General features: G+C 37.7%; 1 protein-coding gene across 1 annotated transcript in view; it reads right to left on the bottom strand.

Annotated features, from left to right (window-relative positions):
• Window positions 1–6094: 6094 nt before the first annotated feature.
• The window catches only part of KCNH8 (potassium voltage-gated channel subfamily H member 8), a 388965-nt gene continuing 372193 nt past the window's right edge, over window positions 6095–22866 (bottom strand). Inside the window, exon 16 of the mRNA XM_056129473.1 lies at window positions 6095–7589. Within this exon, the coding sequence (XP_055985448.1) occupies window positions 6882–7589 (708 nt within the window). The 3' untranslated portion in view covers window positions 6095–6881. The remainder of the gene's footprint in view (window positions 7590–22866) is intronic.

Raw genomic sequence — 22866 nt, 5'->3', positions numbered from 1 at the left:
GAATATGATTTTAAAACAGGGACATTTAAAGAAAATGATAGTCTTTAGGGAAGAGACAGGATAGTCATACAAATCTTCATAAATATCTTTTTATTACATTCAAACTTCTTCCCGTTTAAGATCCTCTTCAGACTTTGTTTTGCCTTACTGCTGACCAAATTGCAGTGTAGTCTCAAACGTTAGCAGAATACCAGTGTTCTGTGCCTCGTGCAGAGTGTCCTGACTATATAGGTGAAGAGGGGGTTGAATTTGCATCTATAACAGTTTTCCAGTTCTGCTGATACAGTGGACTAGAAGCCACATTTTAGAATGATTGTTCTAGAACAATCCTTCTTCACATACTGGGTGTATATTGGAGTCACATGGGGCATTTAAAATGTTACTGATACCTGGGCTACCTGTGCTGCTGTCAGAAAAAATAAACTGGAGTCTTGAGACTCAATCCAAAACCAGGTTGCTAAAGCTGCAGAGGTGATTCTCATGCGTAGTTAGAGCTAAGAGCCAATGTTCATCTCTGTGTTTCTAAAATCGTAAACTGGGGGATCACATTAGCATGTGGACTTTGACTCAGCAGCTCTGGGATATGCCTCAAGATTTGATCTTTTTTTTTTTTTTCTTTTTGGGCCACAGTCAGTGGTACTCAGGGATTATTCCTGGCAATGCCCTCAGGGTTGCTCCTGGCAAGGTTTGGGGAACCATATGAGGTGCTGAGGATGGAACCCAGATCACTTGAGTGCAAGGCAAATCGCAGATGTCCTACCCACTGTATTATTGCTCTGCTCCCCCACTTAAAAACAAAAACCAAAACACAGCGTCCCGAAGAAGCTGCTGCTGCCCCAGTGTCATCCTTTGAGAACTAAGAATCAGAAATGCAGTTTTCCAGTTCCGCTGATACAGTGGACTAGAAGCCACATTTTAGAACGATTGTTCTTGAACAATCCTTCACATACTGGGTGCATATTGGGATCACAGGGGGCATTTAAAATGTTACTGATACCTGGGCTGCTGTCAGAAAAAATAAATTATATGACAATTTTTTTGTGTGTATGTGGAGTGTGTGTGTGTGTGTGTGTGTGTGTGTGTGTGCTTATGCACATGCAAGTTAACCAGAGATATACTAAGTGATCCAAGCCTGGGATTCAAATATATTTTGGGTACTAGAAGTCAGAGCTGGCATTTGGTTTTGTTCCGTAGGTTTGTTTGTTTAGAGCAGGAGATGCTCTCCCGATTCATTTTGGACAATGAGTTTCCATGGCAACTTTCAGACATCTATGCTAAAACCTGGAGATTCCTAGACACCATTATCAGTGACAGCAAGTGCTCCTATGCTGACAGCTTGGCTACATGGATGCAGCCACATGTGCGACTGGCTTTGTTGTGCTCTCAGGAAGATGTAGCTGAGTTGAGCAAGCTTCAACCTTCAACCATCCTCAGCAGCAATTAATACTGACCCCTCCTCCCCCTGCCCCCACCCCAACACTGCCCATAGTGAGTGGAGAAATAATTCTCTCCCAGGACAAGTGGCAAAGAATAGAATACCAGCTGAAGTTTGTATTCAGAATTGGCCTGAAAATTGACTCTTGAGTAAAAGAGAATCAAAACCTAGGGTGCGCATTACCCTGAAAGGAATCCTCTTATGTGAGAATGGTTCCTTACCTTTCTGAGAAAAATAAAAAGCATGGACACACTTTAAAGTTTTACTTCCACCCATTTTATTCTGTTCTACTCCTATATATCACATATGTAAGTTCTATTTTTTTATCAAGTCAATTGTAAAAAACAAAACAAAAAAACACCCCAATACCACCCCCCCCCGCCCCCGGCAAATCCAAAACTCCAAAACAGAGCCTTCAATGATAAAATTCTATCCCATCCATGCTCATCTTCTTATCTTTATCAGGTACAAAGCTAAGGCAAAAGGAAATAGACTGAGAAGGTATATTTGTGCCACTGGACATGTTTTGCCCACCCCACTGTTTTTTTTTTTCTAGAATGCACAGCTTATTTAATTCCCTGGGACAACAGGCGCAGATGTGCTGCCTCTGTCTCGCTGGGCTGTCCAGTCTTTTGTGAGCTCTTTACTCAGGGCTCTGTTGAATGACACAACTCAAGGAACAGATTCTTTCAGGCCACAGCTGCAAGGAGTGACATTTAGCTTATTCCCTCTGGTGGGACCTGCTCATTCAATAGGATGCGGAGGGGATGCTTTGAAGGCATCCGTATGAAGTGACAGACACTTCCTCAGTTCTGCATCAGCGAGAGCCAGAGGGCAAGAACACAGTGCTCCATATTCTGTGGCTTGGAGTGATAGGTGTGTGTCTGTGTTTGATTCCCAAAGCAATAGCAAGTTTCCATAAAGAAACATTATGAACAACCCCCATTGTGAAAAATATCACTGTTAATGTATTAATGAATAAATGTTCTGGATTTTCTACAGTGTAAAGAGTTTTAAAGAAAAATTTCCTGAATTAACATTACATCACAAAACAAAGCTTACTTACTTACTGTATTCGGATAAATACATCAGAAGCCACATAGTATGGAACAGAGGCAGCACATTTTTACCTTGGTGCCTCCCCAATGCTTTATATTTTTAAGGTAAATGTTGACTTGATGGTTAATACTGTGATGGAGAGACTGCAGGGAACTTAGTCTGAAAAATGGCAATCTCTATGGAATAATGTCACAGGGTTATCCAGAAGTTAGTCAGGGACACAGGGGGAGGGTAAGTAGGAGAGAGCTGGGAGATTAAGAGAGATTGATGCGAAAAGGAGAAGTAGCAGAGGACAGGGGAGAAAAAAATTGACATTTGTTAACATTCATTATACGTCAGAAAGTGTGCTTTCACATAAATTACTTCATTAAATCTTCACAAAGACTTCAGGTTAGGTAAATTTTAATCCTTAAGTTTTAGATGAAGAAGTTGAGGTTCAGAAGAGTTGAATAACTTCTCTGAGGTCACAAACCCAGGACAAATGATTGGAGCAGTCAATGACGTCACTCCAAAACCCCTGCTCTGCTCTCTGAATTCAATTTATTCAGCACATTTGCCGTGAGATTAATCAAAAGAAGCAGGCAGCGTACAGCCTTTTGGAAGAGCCTTTAATTGAGCCTGCGTGTGCGCTGAGGTCCCTATATCATGTGGTGGTGGTCTGCAGGTGGTCTGCAGGAAGTCTAGTGTTTTTCCTGTAGAATTTTATGGTAAAGCAGTGTCTTAAAAAGACTTTAGAAAGTGAACCGTACATGAAAAGAAGCAGCCTCAGCAAGAACAATTTGGAACCAGCTATTTTTCATTTTTCTTAAAAAAGTCATAACCATGCCATGAGCAATTCCATGCCTCAAAGGGGCCATTCATACCTTTCCTAGCTAAAAAGTTGGCTAGCTTTACCTCCAAACGGGATTCTACTCTACTTAGGAAGAACAAAGGTATTTGTACCTTTTTCCTTGTAGAATATCCAAACAAGAATACAAAGTTCTATGCAAAATAAGAAGTACTAGAGCATAAAAAATAGCAGGCATTCAGTCATCATCAATTAAAGCAATGAGTGGCTGTTTAAGGCTCCCTAGGAGAAAGTGATTAATTACTATCATGAAAAAAAGGTCATTGTTGCATTAGGAACTATACAAAACTATAGGTAATAGAACTGCATGCAGTTGTTAATTATAACTAGTTGAGTAGTTGATCCACCTGCCAAAGAACCAATTCCTTATTATCTGAGGGCTGGTTACACTGCTTATGAAGAGGTCTCTAGAGTTAATGCTCTAGAACATTCACATTAGAATCACTTGGTGCTCAGATGACATGTGGGCTAGGGCCTTGAAATCTCTACTTTAAGATCCTACAAAAAAACATCATTCAAACTAAAGGGGTTAGTGAAACTCTTCATTACATAGTTATCAAGTCAAGGATTCTTTACTAGAATTTAGATGCTAGCTTACTTATGTATAAATTAGCTAGAATTTTGTGCTACTATTGATTCCAGATCAACATTTACCAATCACGTAAGGACTAAGTTGGAACAGATTTTCTGTGTATTAAACAAGTATCCTAATTGATCTGATGCAGGTATTGTTAACCTCACACTTAATAGATATAATTTGTTACCACTCCCCAAGGCAATAAACTTTATAAGTAGTTGAATTGGCAGGAATTATACTGAATCAAAACAAATTCTTATATTATCTATCTGGTCCTAAAATTAGAACTACACAGAAGATTTTGATCCTCTGTATTATGTTTAAGAAAATATATTTAGTCAAGAAAATAAATTTATCTTCTCTCTAGATCCCTGTTTTGCTTCCTCAGAAGAGTGGTTAGGTGAGGAAAGTGCAGGGATTCAGAATCTATCCCTGATGAGAAGACAAGGGTCTTGGCTATTTGCATAGCAGTTATACTTAAAAATTCAAACATCTAGGAAACCATCTAGGGATTTTTATTTCCTAGAGTAATATGACAACATGCACATACAAACAGAATTCAAAACGTGGATACAGGACTACTCTGGTTATGGGGAAGTACTGTATGTGAAAGCAAAAATGATGAGGAAAGGGTTGATGAAGACTATGGGAGAGTTTGTTGCATGCTTGCTCTTTTAGTTACAGCACCAGGCTTCTGTTCTTCAATGTACTACAGTCAGATGTCAGGATTAATCATATGGGAGGCTGCATATGGGGTATACAGGTCCCTCATTGGGACTTTCTCAGATTCTCAGAGTTTCACTAACTTACCCCATTTGTAGACTTTATTTTACAATAGCCTCAAATTTAATTTATTACAGGATTTCAAAAGAAATTTGCTACTAATAAAGTTTCACAAAGCAACAAGACATGATTTGATCACAAATCATTACCATTTAGGTACTGAGTCAACTACAGCTATTGTTTCTGGGGAAATTGCAATAATTTTGATTCACTTGCTCATTTAATATTTTTAATATAATTTTATAACTCTATGAGAAAAACATGTTAATTCTTAAACATCTATCTATCTCAGTCAACAACTATTATTCTATTACTGTTAGCTCCAGTAATAATAGTGCCAGTTTGCTAGAAGGATATTTAAGGACCAACATCAATTAGTTATTTTAGAGTTGTACTGAAAATGATTATGTAAGTTAGTAGAAACAAAGGAGGAATGATAAATGAATACATTATCTAGACTATTATCTTTGCCTCAATTTTCCTACTCAGGTAGAAGAAGTTGAATTTTGGAGGTGAGGAAGTAGAAACATTGAGTTTTAAGTGATCCTCTCATAAACAGGTACCATTTCCATTTCCCTTAGAAAAGAAATCTTTTTTGCCTACTGCTTTGCTAATCTTAGGGTAGAAGATTCACACATGAGGAGTCTTGATTTGCTTAGATGTTTTAATAATTTAATTCTCAGATCATTTATTCTTTGTGGAGGAAAATAAAAAAAGAGGAGTGTCAGAATGTGAATTCCATATGTTTTCTAAGAATATCTGGGCAGTTAGGTCTTAAGTGTTCTTAAATATAAAACAAATATAAGGAAAAGAATTTCGATGTTCCCAAGCCCAGCATCTGAATTTTTATGTTAATTGAAACATAGGGAGTGCTGTGGGTTCTAGGCTGCTTCCGGCATCCAAGCTAAGTAACCACTGGGTCTTCTTTTTCCTCTGCAAAATGAGAACAAAGACACCTACTTTGCATGCATTGTTGGAAGTGCTAAAGAATAAAATTAAAGGCCTCATGCATGCTGGCATCCCTTTCCCAAGTCAGAGATCAGTGGTCTCAGCTTCATCTTAAAATAATGATGAAAATCATTCAAGATAAAAAAAAATCACTGGTCTACAACTCTCCAGAAAGAATAGCATGGAGAAAAGATCTTATGTCCCTCAGATCAATTTTGGGCTCCTGACAATCAAAATCTGATGCCAAGATGAGAGATGTCTAAGTTGGCATAGTGGGAGCAGTTTCATTCAGGTGGTAGATATGAGTCAGCAGCAACTAGGTTAGGTCTCCACCCTGCTGCCACATGGAGCTGGTGCCATGTCATGGACACCCAGTTCATGTTTATATTTCATTAATAAAATATGACCCCACTTTGCTTTTGTAATTCAGGAGTGTGAGGTTATATTTGTTGCAAACTGCATGCAGATAAAAGGGGGATTCCTTTGGAAACTACGTCCTCTTAATAATAGTTTTTGATCTACTAGACATAACGGTAGTGCATTTCTTGTTAAAACAGCAAGCTTTTTTTTTACCAAAATGAAAAAGAAAACATTCATTTCTTTATAAATATTTTAAATAGTTTAAATACATATTTCATACCAAGGATATAAAAATAGCTTTTTTTGTGGTTGTTAAATAAAGACATATTCATTTACATGGCAAATAACGTGCAAGAGCTAACCACTGGCCACCAACTCTATTTGACTGATTGTCTAGGAGATGACATGCAGTGATAATTGTCCCTTTGCCTCCACAAAAAGAAAAATAGATCAGCAGGAGTTGAGCACTCCAGAGGCCAACAGTGCTATGGATATTGTTCAGGAATGACAAACAGGCACTCAGGATAAACCTTTGCTGCATTTCACAAAGGTCACCTTGGACAAAACAAATCCACAATTTTTTTTTTTTTTTTGGTCTGGGCCTTCTAATTGCTCAGACCCTCAGGGCCCTTTACCAAAGTGTCAAATAGGCCAGTAAGTTAATTATCTGTACAGAAAAAAAATGTTTCAATTCGGCTTCTGTTTGCTACAGGACTGAGGTGGTTCTCCCTTTCCCTGACTGCTCAAGCTCTTTTCTGCAGGATTTCCAACTTTGCGCAGTCAACACGCCTACCAGAGGCAAAAAAGGCAAACTAAAGCTGTCATGCAGTGACGGGTTTGAAACTTGGCAGTTGCCCTAGGTGTGCTGATAATCATACGTTTATGGCTTTATTATCTTTTACTTCGGCTCTGCTGGTAACAACTTCCAACGGAAAGTTCTCCAAGGGTTCGGTAGAAATCGATGGCATTTCTTCCTGATCCCAAGATCCTGGCAAGTTTTCCAGACTGAAGGAACTCACTGCTGTCTGGCTGAAGTTGCTTTCCTCCGACCTGCTTGGGAGAACGAGGTGCAAAGAGGTTTCCGAGGAGGAACACACTGAGGATGAGAGAGTTGCCGAAATGGACTGGAGAGGTGTCAGCGTTGTATCTGACTGTGGAGAGATGCACCTTAGAAATTGTAAATGACCTTCTTGGACGACCTGATAGTGGGCAGGGGAATAATCAAGATTCGAAGGAGGAGGACAAAGTTCATTGCCTGCAGGATTTTGCTCATGAGCTCCAGTTCGTTGGGGGCTGCTCCCTACAGAAGAGGGATCCACATTCCAAATGTTTGAGGTGATATTACTGGGACAGAGTTGTGCTTGGGTATAAGCCGCTCCACCTGTTTGCAAGTGAAGGCAAGGCTGGTGCGCACTCCAGGTCATCCTGTTCTGGAAGCTGTCTCTGGAGGGACACACGGAGGTGGTGTGCAGAGAGCAAAACCGTGATGTCTGCTGGTGTGACAGAACGTTCTCTAGAAGCTGCATCACATTCCTCATGTCTTTACCTAATTGGGAGACCTCCTGAGTTAGTATTGTTACCTGTGTGGATAAAGCAAAGCAGAAGGCAACAGTTAGAGGTGACTGGTAGAGAGTTAAGGAAAGGGAGGCAGAGCAGTGTTAAAAGGGCCACAAGACCTCCAAATCCATCAAGTCCATCGGTAAATGGAAGGACAAGTACCTGCTATATAGCCATCCTCTCACTGTGAGGGAACCTAGAAATAAACAGCATCTGCTGTTCTTGGTGGTTATTTGAGATTCTTGAACACAATGATACAGGTGGGTTCATTACTTCTCGTACTTCTAGTTTACAGAATATGGAATATATATATATATACATATATCACTGTCATCCTGTTGTTCATTGATTTGCTCGAGCAAGCCCAGTAACATCGTGAGACTTGTTACTATGTTTGGTATATCGAATATATCACGGGTAGCTTGCCAGGCTCTGCCATGTGGGGGAGATACTCTTCGTAGCTTGCCAGACACTCCGAGAGGGGCAAAGGAATCGAAGGTGGAGTAAATGAATTCAGGTCGGCCAACCCGGCTGCGTGCAAGACAAATGCCCTACCCGCTCTGCTATGGCTCCAGCCCAATGGGAGCCATAGCACAGGGGGTAGGGCATTTGCCTTGCGCATGGCCAACCCAGGTTTGATTCCTCTGCCCCTGTGGAGAGCCTGGCAAGTTACTGAGAGTATCCCACCCACATGGCAAAGTCTGGCAAGCTACTGTGATGTATTCGATATGCCAAATACAGTAACAAGTCTCACAGTGTTACTGGGCTGGGCTTGCTGGAGCAAATCAATGAACAACGGGTGCTACAGTGATATATATATATATTTCCTCTTGAGTTGGTGGGATGTGTAACATCATCCCTGGATACTTTAAAAAAATGGAGGGTACTGGCTATCCTATATAAAGTGAATGAGCACTGCCTGCCCAGAGTAGATATCCTGTAAACAGCAGTTTTGACATTAGTAATCTTTATTGTTTGTTTGAGATCTATGAGATTATAGGTAGGTCCAAAGAGAAAACTGGCTTTCAGTTATGATGAGTATATAAGCAAAAATTCAAACCAGATTTTTTTAGCGGGTTTGTGGAAGAAGAGACAGCAAAATGGGAATCAGGAAGAAAGAAAAATAATCAGTTCAGATGGGTAGCTTGAGAATGCTGAGGTCATCAATACATCCAGAGACCATGGAGTGATGACCCAACCTGTCTGGTTTATGCTGGGTTTTCCTATGTTCCTATGATGAGCTTTCATCAGATTTTCTTTTTGGTTTTTGGGCCACACCTGGAGATGCTCAGAGGCTACCTTGCCTCTACGCTCAGGAATTACTCCTGGCAGTGCTCTGGCGATCTTATGGGATGACAGGTCTTGAACCCAGGTTGGCCTTAAGCAAGGCAAGTACATTACCCACTGTAAATATTGCTCCAACCCCAAAGACATTATTTTTTGAGCCACACCTGGTGGAGCTAAGGGCTTACTCCTGGCTCTGTGCTCAGGGATCACTCATGGAAAACTTGGAGACCATATGAGGTGATGGGGATGGATCTTGAGTTGGCTCATATAAGGCAAATGCCCTACCCACTGTACTATTGCTCCAGTCCAGAAATCATTGCTTTCCTTTCTACCCTCTGTGTGTGTGTGTGTGTGTGTGTGTGTGTGTGTTTGGGACATGCCCAGCAGTGCTTAGAGGTTACTCCTGGTTTTGTACTTAGGAATCACTCTTGACAGTGCTCAGGGAACCATGTGGGATGTAGGGGATTGAACCCTGGTCAACCACATGTAAGGCAAGAGCCTAACTCACTGTGCTATCTTTCTGGTCCCCTCATCAGATTTTCAAAGAACTAATCCGCAACTGCTGAAGAATTACTGAAGAGTTTTCATTATTTATTTTCTTTTGCAAATCAATAAATAACTCATTGGATGATTTATTTTCCTAACAATCACATTACTTGTTTAACCATGGAAAAATCATGAACAGATTGAATTTGACTTAAATTTAGTTTTTAAAAAAAAATTCTGGAGTGTTTCAAAATGAGGAAAACCTATATTTCATAAAACAAGACACACATATTTTCTACTTGGTAATATTCAAAAACACTAACACAACATTAAATTGTTTTTGCCTTCATTTATATCAGAATATGTTATACAGGACTTTCTACTTAGGTGGGGATGTGATTTTACCAAAAAACTTCCATAAAAACAGTTGATGTAGTATAAAATGAACCAAAACTGAGTAGTAGTTCAACTCTGGTGTTGTCAAAATCAAGACTGTTGCTTGTGTCAGACTTTTTTCAACATTTTGTGTTCACATACCTAAAACTCACCCAGAAACCTAAGACCCTTCTTTTAAGTACAATCTGAGAAGAATTCTCCTTGGCAGGCCCATCAGGAACCAGTGTTGCTCAAAACAAGCTTTTAAAAAAGGCCAGGAGGGGATTTTTTCAGTGGTTCAAGCAACCAACTGGTCACACCTGCCTTGAAATTGTCAGGCCAAAGCAATTCTGGCCTTGCTGTTCACATGAACTCAAGGGACTGAACCAAACACTTGCTCAGGGTTTTTAGCAGATCAAAAACTCTTGGCATCAAAGATAACTCTAAGCCTCATATTTAAGAAATGAAACAGTGAATTTGAGAAAGATTCTATGAATTTAAATTTTTCATTGCAGATTATTAGTTTCACAACCTGCTAAGCTTTAATAAAAAGTGATTGGATCATTCTTAAATCAGCATCTATATCTTGGCACAACAGGTATTTGCCCATGGGTTCCATCATGAATTGCCTAACTTTTCTGTAAAAAATCTAGAAGAAAACAAAGATGAAATGAAATGCCTGCAGGGTCATAATAGTCAACATTCTTATATGTCTAAATTTACGAGAGCTACATTAACTCAGGTTCTAATAAAAATGCTTTCAATAGGATTTTTATTAGGGTTGAATAAAGAAATAGTTTTGAAGGACAATTTTGCATTTTAGACACATCAGCAATTATGCTGTTCAACAAATGTTTGAGTAAATTTATAATTCAATGATACTTTCAATATCCTTTTTTCTGTTTGATTTATAAGTATTCAAAAGATATTTTCAGTATCTTTTTTTCCTATTTGATTTATAAGTGGTGCTAAAATAGCCATGAATGCATGATTATTTCTCTACCTGTAAAATAGGGATGCTAAAAAAGATGGCTTTAATTCATGAAGTCTTTGGTCTCTAATGCAAGCATTCTGAATCTGGTGCTCTTTCTATGATAGTGTATTAGTGATTGGAAAAGAAGACAGTGATGAAAAGGTAAGCAGTATTTGCTAACATGGTAGAATTTTTGAAGAGTACATTTATGATAGAAAAACATAGTGGTCATATAATTTGCTTTAAAAAATTACTGTACCTTAATTTTAGAGATTACACCATTTGATTGATATGAGCATTTCAGATAACTTTTACAAAGATGGCCACAACACTAACAGCAAATTTGCAATAAGAAAAATTTGGAACCAGGCATGTTAACAGAATATTTCTGATGAACTCTTCATTTATTTATGTACTGTATGTCTAACAATAAATAAATACATAACAGACACATAACAGTTAACACTGTTGTTGGGGCACATTTGTGAATGTTTAAAGACTTATTTTAAGTATTCAAACTAGACACTTTCCCAAGGTTGGATGTCTTTTTTCTGACCAAAATTTTGACTTCTACTGTCTTTTACTATCTGTCTGCCACACTTTGGGACCATGAGCTTTAAACTAGGGTCTTGACAAGCTCCAGGAGTGTAAACAAGTATTAACACTTTTAGAAAACAAAATGATGATAGGTTTGAACTAAAAGGAAACAGAGCTTTCTTTAGCTTTAGGGAGTAATGATCAATCTATGTTAGGGAAGATACTTGTCATTGTGTCACTGGGGACCAACCCCAACTTCTTATTTGAGTTCCAAGAGGTTACACAGGGTATTAATCCCTATCAGGCAGGAGATTTGCCTCTTACAAAAACAAAGCTCCTGTCACAGGAGAGATGGCTGCCTCCTGGAGGTGGAGACTCTGGTGACACTGAAAGAGACAACAAATTGTCACAAAACATGCAGTAAAGTTGCACAGTGCTTTTGCTTACTGCTTATTGCTGCGTTCAGTAACAAAATTTATTCCAAAACAGGGAAGGCATTATATGTAATTTTAATAGAAAGAAAAGAGTAGAGTGTTTCTTACTGACTGTGGGTGGTATGTCTCAACAATATGTTAACAATATGTTAACGAAAGATGTGCTTGGGTCAGACTTTTTTCAACAAAAGTCGTGCATTAAATTTATAATAGTTAAAACTGTTGTTGGGGCACACTTGTGAAAAGACCTTGGCCTCTTAAGAAGATATATCTTTGAAATATAACAAAACCAGGGTACTGTAGAGATAGGTCAATAAAAGTAGGGTAAAAATATCATTTCAAGCAAATGAACCAAAGTTTTCTCACTTATTTCAGCAACTATTTAAATCTTTACATGTTTCGTGTCACTCATCTCTTTTTGAGTATTACAAAATCCTTCAAAAGTCTCACGTCATATCTGGCTGGTTTAATTCCTGATGCTTTCCCTTTGCACATTTCTCATCAAACGGTACTCAAATTTTCACTCAGTGAAAATTTCAGCTCACTGCTCTGTATAAGATGCTCTTTCTAACCGGTACTCTTCTCTCTGCAAATTTATTTTAATACCTAATTTTCTCTCTAGAGTCGTCCTGACCACTCCTTGCTACTCACATAGCTGTTTGAGTTCTTGATCATCTTTCATCAGATAGAACTCTGACCTCCAGGAAGCTCTAAATTACATAGGATAAAACTGTTACCTCCATGTTCTTGGACTAAGAGCAATGCTTTATATACAATATGAGCATTTCAGAAATATTTGATTTTACCAATTGATACAATTTCTGCCATTTTGAAAGACTTGGTTTTCAGATGATCTTTCAGTTTGAGCTTATGATTTTATCACGTATCTCCTAGGGGAAATCTTCCTGTTAATTTTTTTTAATGGCTTAGAGGCCAGCCGCACATGCTGAGGGAGAAGGCAGCTCAGATAGAGAGGGAAGCACCAAGTAAAGGTTACTGCTAAATCTTTAATGGTCCTATTTCTCTGAATTAAATATATTAGAATCAGGTATTATGACTATCCAAATTTTTGTAAATACATTTTCTAATACAAATTCTTGGATATCCTCTACTTTTAAAGAGCAGGTAGTATTTCTACTGATAAGAAACACCTTAAAAATCTGTGCTTCCTTTATAGTTATATAAATAGGCATTCTTTGACCAATACGTTGACTTGACTTCATTTGTCTAATCACTTTCTTAATTGTTCCAGCTTAAACTTGATTTCATTGGGTAGTTTCAATTGTCTAGGAAATTTTCCTGATTTACTGTCCCCTATATCTCACGACTACATTATGAGTATTAAACAATATTCAATTACGTGATTCAGAATTGTACTGTCTGAAAACTGGCAATCTTTTTGTTCAACTCTAGTAACTAAACTGGATGGCTATATTAGATATGACCTCCTGATTATTTTTTTCTTAAATAAACTCTAATGTATCACCTTATTCTCTTAACATGAGTACAGAGTTACATTTTCTTTATCCATTTTCTCCTGTTTTCCACTTCCTCCTTCTTCTATGGATAAGAATTTGTCTGGAATTTAAAACTACTGGCTAAACCCGTTTACCATCACCATCTGCGCATCCAATTCTATCCTTTCCAAAGTTCCAACTGTTGGAAAAAGTGATGAAAACACCATCTGTGTTTCCAAGTGGTCTAGTGTTTTATCCAAAACTTTCTTGCACCTAAAGACTCTCTCTCTCCACTCTTACAGTATCTTGCAGTTAACCATAGAAATACTTGGGGGGGGGATTGACAGTTTTTCAGGCAATGTATGTGTTCTTGTTGAGCAGCACCTCCTGTCATGAACAGAAACCGGTGTGACAACAGACTTGTCAACAGCCTACAACAACTCCCACACTGATCTTTCCATGCTGCTGCCAAGAAGGGAATCACTCACTGCCACGTTTTTTTTTCTATTCCTGTCATATCTAGGTCTCCCCTGAAGCCATGTTGGCTTAGAAATAGACATAGTTACCTACATTTTCAGAGTGTCTTTTTTTTAAACTCTTTTTATGTTTGTTTCACTGATGCATTAACCCTTCTCCGAATCATATCTCCATTGGATTTTTTTTTCATTTCATTTCATTTCATCATCCTGTTATTCATCGATTGCCTCAAGCAGGCCCCAGTAACGTCTCTTTCATCCTAGCCCTGAGATTATATTCAAGGATATTTAGGAGAATGAGACCCATCATTGTTACTGGTATCTGGCATATTAGGTATGCCACGGGGAGTTTGCCAGACTCTGCCCTGTGGGCAGGCTACATTCGATAGCCTGCAAGTTTGTCCAAAGTAGTAATGAGACAATAAGATGTCATAAAAAAAAAAAGGTAAGGGTTAAATGATGAACTTCAGTCCCCACATAACTTGTGATTTCAGAACCTCTGGTGTCTGGATATGATAATGCAACAAGGTTCTCAGCTGAGCTGAAACTTTTGTGTGGTAGGAAATACTAATCCAGAAAAATAACTGAGCCTAACGAAAATAAGTCAGTCAACTATATAATTCATCTTCAACCTTTCACAGACTTTTACGTAATTAATATGCGAAGAGACAGTCTCTCAAAGTTTTAGCTTTGACTTTGTTTTGCAATAGAAAATAGTTACAAATACTTATAGTATTTGTAAGTATTCAAATACTTACAGTCAGATAGACTGAGAATTTTCTATTAGATTGATCCAACATATAATAATGTGCAACTTGGTGTTGATAAAAATTGAGTTTGGAACAATGACTGTGTGTGTATGTGGGATGGTGATGGTGTTGGGAAGGATATTAAAAGGCTTCATTGGTTCTTTATAATAAGAACCAATTGTATAATTGGTTTATAATAATTTATATAAACCAATTTTATGATTTCTTTATAATAAGTCTTCTTTATAATTAGCTCAAGTTCTGCACATCCTAATATATAAATTTATTTGCTGATAAAAGAATGATTTAAGAAATACTTAATTTTGGGGCTGGAGCGATAGCACAGCAGGGAGGGTGCTTGCCTTGCATGCGGTTGACCCTGGGTTCGATCCTCAGCATCCCCCATATGGTTCCCCGAGCACTGCCAGGAGTGTGACAACACCGGGTGTGACCCCAAAAGCAAAAAAAATAAAAAACAAATACCTAATCTCATGATCAATTTATTACTACAAGTTTCTTTTATCGTCATTTGAACTTAAGTAACTAACCAATCTCCTCTATGTAGTGGAGCAAGATGGGAAGTATCATAACTCTAGCAAGTAAGAAAATTTCATATTATAGTGCTGTCTCATGAAAGTCAGTACCATTTAAAAATGGGATTTTTTAAACATTTTCCTATTTCATGGCTTGAACAATCCATCTGTGCTGCCATTGATCTATTGTCCCAATAATACCATATATTGCTAGTTTTGAGGTTTGATTATTTTTCTTTTGGTATAAATGCAGATTTGCTGTTTGCATATGTCTTTGGATTGTGCCTTTGGAAATATGAGTGTAAGTCTCATAATGAGGACCAGAATCTGTCTTTGACAATACTTTTCATTTCACATAGGAAATAGCTTCCTTTCATCTTATATAATTCATTTTTTACATTTCTCAATTTGGCTATTAGTATGGCATGATTCATAGACTCTGAGTATAACTAAAACTTCAGTTGATAGAAAAAATGTGATTTCCATTTTTGTGCTTTCAACGAGCAGATGGGAAATGCATCTGTTGATATAATCTTCTTAGCTTGAAGAGTTCTTGACCCGTCACTCAATTTTTGCCAAACATGTACACATTTTCCTGCTAGACACACTTTTCCTAAACTCAGAGGTACTAATTACACCAATCCTTTCCCTCTGTCATGAACACATATACATTTTTACAAGCTCTGATTCAGGTAATTAAGGGGTCTTTCATTTAATCCTTTGTCAGGGTGCATATTTATCATGGGATTCAGAAAAGTTCAATCAAACCCCATAAGCAGGCAAAACAAAAAAGACAATAGGCATAATTTCATCCTTGTGTCTTTTGCTTCACAAAGCAATCAAAAACAAGTGACAGTCTTTTTATCTGTCAGCTAAAATAATAATCATACCCGGCACTTGCATAAATTTCATCCAAATGAGGATCTCAATCCCATTACTAATGAAAGTTGTAAATCTTTTTCTACAGCTGGAGAGACGAATGTTGGGAGGTGAAGTGGCTTATCTGAGGTCATGTAGGAAATAGTACCAAGGGCTTCATGATTGCAGGTGCATCCGAGGCCTCTTAAATTACAATAAGAGAAGAATTACAAGTCTAGCATTACCAATACAGAATGACCAATTATAGTCTTGAAAATGATTACTCCAATGGTTTTGCTGAAGTTTTACAAGCTCAGGCCTTTGGAAGCAACTTTGTTCCTTTAGCTATTTTACAGTAGTCTGTTATTCGCCAACCTTTGGTTGCTCTTCTCATCCATTTTCCTGCTTTCTGTGACAAAGTTTGATTAGTATCCAAAATGCAATGTGGTTAAGGGATCCTTATTGTTATCAGAGAAAAAGAAACAAAGGTCCGTGGCTTTACAGAATATCGATTGTATAGTACAGTCTTTATTAAGCATTACTTAGGGTTTTTAACTCATTGCAAATTCAGATGCAGTTGATGGGACACAAGGTTGGAATCCCGAATTCCTAACAAACTCCCAGATGATGCCAGAGCTGTTGCTTTCTAATCTATAAAGTCAGGTCAATATTTTCTATTTGCAGGCATCTGGTCCCATTGATTGCTTTTCATGGACTGATCTTTCTGTAAGAGTAAAATCCGGTGTCACTTGTCTTTTCAATTCCTTTGGTAAATCTATAGTTTAAGTTTCTGCCACCCCCGCCCCGCCAATTGTTTAGATTTTCTTTAAGAAATATTTTCTTATTTTCAGTATAAAAGTATTGTATTTTTTTGGTTAAATTTATTCATTAGTATTATTTTTGATGCGATATAAATAGTATTATATTCTTACTCTCTCTCTCTGTCTCTCTTTATCTGTCTGTCTGTCTCTCTCTTTGGGCAGCATTCACTGTGCTTGGATGTTCTCCTGGATGGTGCTTGAGGAACCATATGGTGCATTTAAATTGGCACACAAGGTTCTTCCTGCATATAAAGTACTGCTCAGCCTGTTGAGTGACCTTTGTGGCCCATGGAAACATGTTTTCTCAACCTGCTCCTTAATAGATGCTTTATGGACAGAAACTTTCTCATCTTCAAAGCTGAAGAGGCTCAGTATTAAAAATGAACTTGCAGGTGACTAAGTGGAGTCAGAAGGTGACTAAAGTAACTGCATCTTATTAGTAACGATCTGATAGGATGTTTTTAATACATTAAAATACATTTAAAAAGTCAGCAAATTACAAGTAAATTTTCTCCTGTTTCTGCCTCCTTTACCATTTCATATGCTACAGGGGCCATTCCCAATAGTGCTAGGCCAGAGAATGTTCTGTAGTAGTAGCACCAGTGGTACCCTGCAGTTGGGAGTCACTGGAACCACCTTTATGAGTACTGGAGGCGGGGAGCATCAGGGCCACACCCCATGATGCAGAGGGGCCAATGTGGTTGCTGTGGCTTGAACTCAGGGCTTACATAAATGCTAGGCAGGTGCTATACCACCTGAGCAATCTACCTGGCTCTTCTCTCCTGCTGCCTTCTTTCTCTTTTCCTGCTTTTCCTTGTCTCTTCTGTTTTTTCTTCTTCTTCTGCTTCCTTCTCTTCATCCCCCTTCTTGTCCTTCTTGTAAGATTTGAAAAGGTTTATAGGTAAAATAATCATTAGTGAAAAATAATGATGTGAAACATTTATTTCCTCCTGAATAAAAATTTTGTAGTTCTTAAAAAGTCCTTTCTAATTGTTTAATCAGGTTTAATCAGGTTTCAAATTTAAGTATATATGTGGATAATTTAAGGGACCAAAGATACATTTTGATATAGGTTTCTGATATTTCAGAAGGAAAACTTTTCAATATAGATAAGGATGGTCTATTTTGAAAAATAACACAGTAAATAGGAAATCCACTGGGGCTAGAGAGATAGAATAGGCGCTTGCCATGGAGACCCTAATTTGATTCCTGGTAACACAAATAGTCCCCAGTGTGCACCACTAATAGTGATCCTTGAGCACATAATCAGGAGTAAGCCTCAAGCACCACAAGTGTGGCCTAAGAACCAATCAACAAAAACAAAACAAACTACTGAAGCAAAATTTATGTCTTATTTCAAGCCTTTCCATTCCTTTGGCTATAGGTATGATTACTTCTAGCCCAGAGTTTTCTCAGTTGTTATGTATTACCTGTCCAGTATCTCTTCAAACTCAACATTGAAATCTCACTTTTCTTCTTTGAATCAGTGCTCTAATTCCTGGCACTTAAGGTAGATAAAATAAATAATCTGTGTCTCTTATCCTATCAGCTACTGTAAATGTGTGTCTACTAAGCCAATCAAATAACTAAGAGAATGGCATATATAAACCTTCTTGCTCTCACAAAATTGACATTTTTTTATTTCAAGAATTGTCTCTTTTCAGATCATTAAAATTATGATTTTTTTGTTATAGCTTCCCAAGATTCTAATATATTGGCTTTATAGCCCCTCTTGAATAAAATTATTTCAATTTTAATTTATTTAGATACCTTATAGACAGAAACTTGAAAGCTTCATACACACAAATAAGTTTGCATTTAACTGTAGAATTATTACAATGTTCATGATCTAGACAATTTTCAGGATAATTTGAAAAATAAATGAGGGAAGAGAGGAAATTTATCTTAATTAGAATAAAATAAATGAGTAAACAATAGTTTAAATGTAAAAAATCTTCAAGGTTATTGCATCCATTGTTGCTATAAATTATTATAAGAAACTAAGAAACTTTATCAAAATATGATTCTCATTACATGTATACAATTACAGCCATTCTTTGTATACTTTATTTATTTATTTATTTATTTTATTGGATCACTGTGGGAAAAGTTACAAAGCTTTCAGGTTTAAGTCTTGGTCATGCAATGATCAAAATTGACATTCTAAGGAAGGAATAAACACAATGAACATGTCAATAATAAAGTATTTTTGGCATAAGAGATAGTTTATAGGTCTTTGTGGGAAAACAAAACTGGAAGCAGATTTGAGGGGAAGGGTGTTGCTATTTTAAAAGGAGAGGTCTAACAAGACCTTGCTGAGAAGTTGACATTTGAGCATAGACTTAAAAGAGGAAAAAGAAGCATCCACATAGACATCCTGGGGCAGAGCTTTCTGAGTACAGAGAGAACCATTGCAAGACCTCGTGGTCCTTTTATGAGATAAAACATTATGATAGACAATAACCTCTGTTCTAGAAATAGCATCTGTAGGACATTAGGGTTATTTGAATTTATTTTTGGTAAATAGTGTTAAAAGGAGGAGTCAGACACGAAGAAAGTTGATCATGGTGATGGTGAGTTTTGTCTCCATGCCACCTGAGTAAAGTGCTGAGGAAGACAGAGCATTTATATATATGTATATATATATATATACACATGTATATATGTAGTATAAATATATATACATGTATTTATAAGCCATATATGACATATATAAATATATAAATGTATACACACATATACATGTATATATACATATATATATGGTTTATATATACATTATCCCTGGTGGTGCTGTCGGCTCACTCTTGACTCTATGCTCAGGGATCACTCCTGGTAGGTTAAGGAAACCATATGGTGTGGCACAGATAGAACCCAGGTTGGCTGAATAGAAGAGAGGTGATGTACTTGTACTATCTCTCTAGCCCCTAGACAAATGTTTTTCTATGTAATTCAAGATGAACAGAATTAGAAAAAATAAACAACAGCTTTACAGAGTTATGTGTCATCTAAATGTAGAAAAAAAATAATAGCTAAAGTAGTTGAGAAATTTGATAGGCTTTTATCAGATGAGTGAAAAAATTAAAAATATAGACACGTATGGGCTGGAGAAATAGTAGAAGAATTTAGGCATTTGTCTTGCACATGGTAGGTTCTTCATATGGTTGCCTTTGATGACCATCAGAAGTCATTGATGAGTTATGAGTTCAGAGATAGGAGTAAGGTCTGAGCACCAGCAGTGGTCACAACCTTCTCCTACAACACCCTTCCCCCCACATCTAGATGATTCGTGCCTATTTGAGAGATTCTGAGATTCACTTGGTCTGTGACTAGCAAAAGAATATTTTAAAATAAATATTAAGGGTCCAGAGTGATATTAGAGCAGGTAGGATGTTTGCCTTGCATGTGGCCGACCTGGGTTTGATTTCTGGCACTCCATATGGTCCCTGAGCACTGCCAGAAGTGATTCCTGAGCTCAGAGCCAGGAGAAAACCCTAAGCACTGTGGACTAAGCATCCTTCCCCTATGTAATAGTTATAATATTATTAATTTATAAAAATATTTGTAGTTATTAAAAAATCCCCAGAAATTTGAAAGTGCAAGCAGGCTTGAGAACCACTGATATAGATTTCCCTGGGGCATGATGAGCTTCTAATTATAGGAAATATGCAGGCAAAAGAGCTTATTGCCAGTAAGCTCAGAAAAAAAAATTTTCTACATTGGGTGAAAAAATCAGAATAGAAGGCCTTTTAGACATATCTAAGCATTCAGATTTCATGGTTCTACCACTTCATAAAACCACAATAATATCAAGCTGAGTTTCTTAATTATTTGTTTTTGGATAGATATTTCGCCTATTAAAGCTAATATTACTTCAAATTTTATCTTATTAAGGGCTTACAGAAACACTCAAAGGAGCTAGTACTAATTTAACATTGTTATTCTGAAATTACCAGATAGTAGCTCATTTATAACTAGATATCACAAACTAGCAAATTATCAGCTGAATTAGAAAATTACTTAAATTTCATTTGAATTTTTCTATACTTGATTGAGTATGTAGTAACTCTTTTTACAAAACAGCTCCCATTTGTAACTACAGAAAGAGTTATTTTTCAATCAGCTCATCTTCTAGGTGGCTGATTTGTCTGGACTCCAATAACAGACTCACTGATGCTTTGACCTCTAGTTGGGTTTGGTCATTGCAAAAAAAACAGTAGGAGGCAGGGGTGTTGGAGAGGCAGGTCTTGGCATGTGTTTCTCTCTGGCCTCTTCCCTGCAACATTAAGGCTCACAGAAATGACAAAGATTCTGACAAACAATTACTGCTCCTATTAGTAAACTTTCTCTACACAGCTTTCTCTGACTCAAGATTCTATAATTACTTTCTATTCTGGCTCTCCTAGACTTAGAAGTTTTAGCCAACTTGCATTATTAACTGTGAATAGGGAGTGGGTGTTTCAAGCTCTGTGGTTTCACTAAAGTATATAATATTCTTTATAAATATTTCTTTTATTCAACTCTGATAAAATTACCCATTTGATATATGATGTTGGTCTCACTTGAGCCCTTTCTTATAAATTCATTTAGTCCCTCTATTAAAAGATAAATACAATCAGTGTTGGCAGGTACGTGGTAGAAAAAGAAACTCTCATCTGTTGCTGGTGGAATGTTGTCTGGTTCAACCCCTGTGGAAAACAGTATGGAGAGTTCTAAGGAAACAGACTTCAGCTTCCTTATGACTCAGCAATTTCACTTTTGGGTATCTGTATCCAGGGATTAAAAAAAACATTCATACAAGAGAACATATGCTCACTATTATTCATTGCAGCACTTAGTGCAATAGCTAAGATATGGAATCAACCTAGGTGTTCAAGAAGAGACGAATGGCTTATGAAGGTATGGTATATACACACAATGGAATACTAATCAACTGTAAGGAATGATAAAATAATGCAATTTTCTGCAGCTTGGATGGAACTGGAAGATATTTTGAGTGAAGGAAGCCAGAAACACAGGATGATATGACTTCACTGTCACTGTCCTCCGGTTGTTCATCAATTTGCTCGAGCGGGCCCAGTAGCGTTGCGAGACTTGTTACTGTGTTTGGCATATCGAATATGCCATGGGCAGCTTGCCAGACTTTGCAGGCAAGATACTTTCCGTAGCTTGCTGGGCTCTCCGAGAAGGGCAGGGGAATCGAACTCGGGTCAGCCATGTTGGCTGCGTGCAAGGCAAATGCCCTACCCGCTGTGCTATCGCTCCAGCCCAGGATGATATGACTTATCTGTGATATATAGAACAACTGGACTAGGGAATGCAATGCTTAGGAGGGATGTCTAGATCACCTTTGACACTAAAGCAGAGAGAGGAGAAGGACTGAGAAGGATGGAAATAAAGGGGGAAGTAAGAAAAAAAAAAGGAAAGTAATGGGTGGGAAAGAGGCTTGGGTATACGGGTAATGTAGGGAGTAGTATAACTGTGATCCAAAGCACAAACTCAACAACATTGAAAACATGAGAGCCAAACTACCACTACCACACTTCATAATGTTCCTCACAAGGATGCAAGCTGGAGTGGCAGGAGGGAATATGGTAACACTGGTGGAAGGAAGTTGACAGTGGTTTTGGGATTGGTGCTAGAATATTATATGCCAAAACTCAAGTATCAGTTCATCGATTTGCTTGAGTGGGCCCAGTAATGTTTCCATCGTGAGATTTGTTGTTACTGTGTTTGGCATATTGAATGCGTCATGGGTAGCTTGCCAGGCTTTGCCATGCGGGCGAGATACTTTTGGTAGCTTGCCGGGCTCTCCAAGAGGGGCGGAGAAACCGAACCAGACTCTGCCACGCCGGCTGCATGCAAGGCAAATGCCCTACCACTGTGCTATCACTCCAGCCCAAAATATCAGTAAATCAGTAAATTGGTAATAATGTTTTTTAAAATAAATTAAAAAAATATGAGCAGGGACTTATACAGAACAAATTGCACATCTATAAACAGTTCATCTATAAAAGTTACATAGACTTTAAATATACACCTTATGGGATGAAACATTTTGATGTTATATATATTTTTTGGGAGACTGGCAATATAATATAAAGATAAATTAGTTATCAGTAAAAATCTTAACAATAGTGAAAAACTATGACCACAATTTTGTAACATTTAAATCCCCATCCCTGATTCTTAGTTCTTTTTTTCTGGGGAGGCGGGGGTCACACCCACCAACTGGCCCCCTGGCGCCGTATAATTCCATCAACGGCCAAGACTCAGACTATAAAAACCAGCTCCCGGAACCGCGCGGCTGCATT

This window comes from Sorex fumeus, unplaced genomic scaffold (genome assembly GCF_029834395.1).
Source record: "Sorex fumeus unplaced genomic scaffold, SorFum_2.1 ptg000072l, whole genome shotgun sequence".
Lineage (NCBI taxonomy): Eukaryota > Metazoa > Chordata > Mammalia > Eulipotyphla > Soricidae > Sorex > Sorex fumeus.
This window is presented reverse-complemented; position numbering and strand designations above follow the sequence as displayed.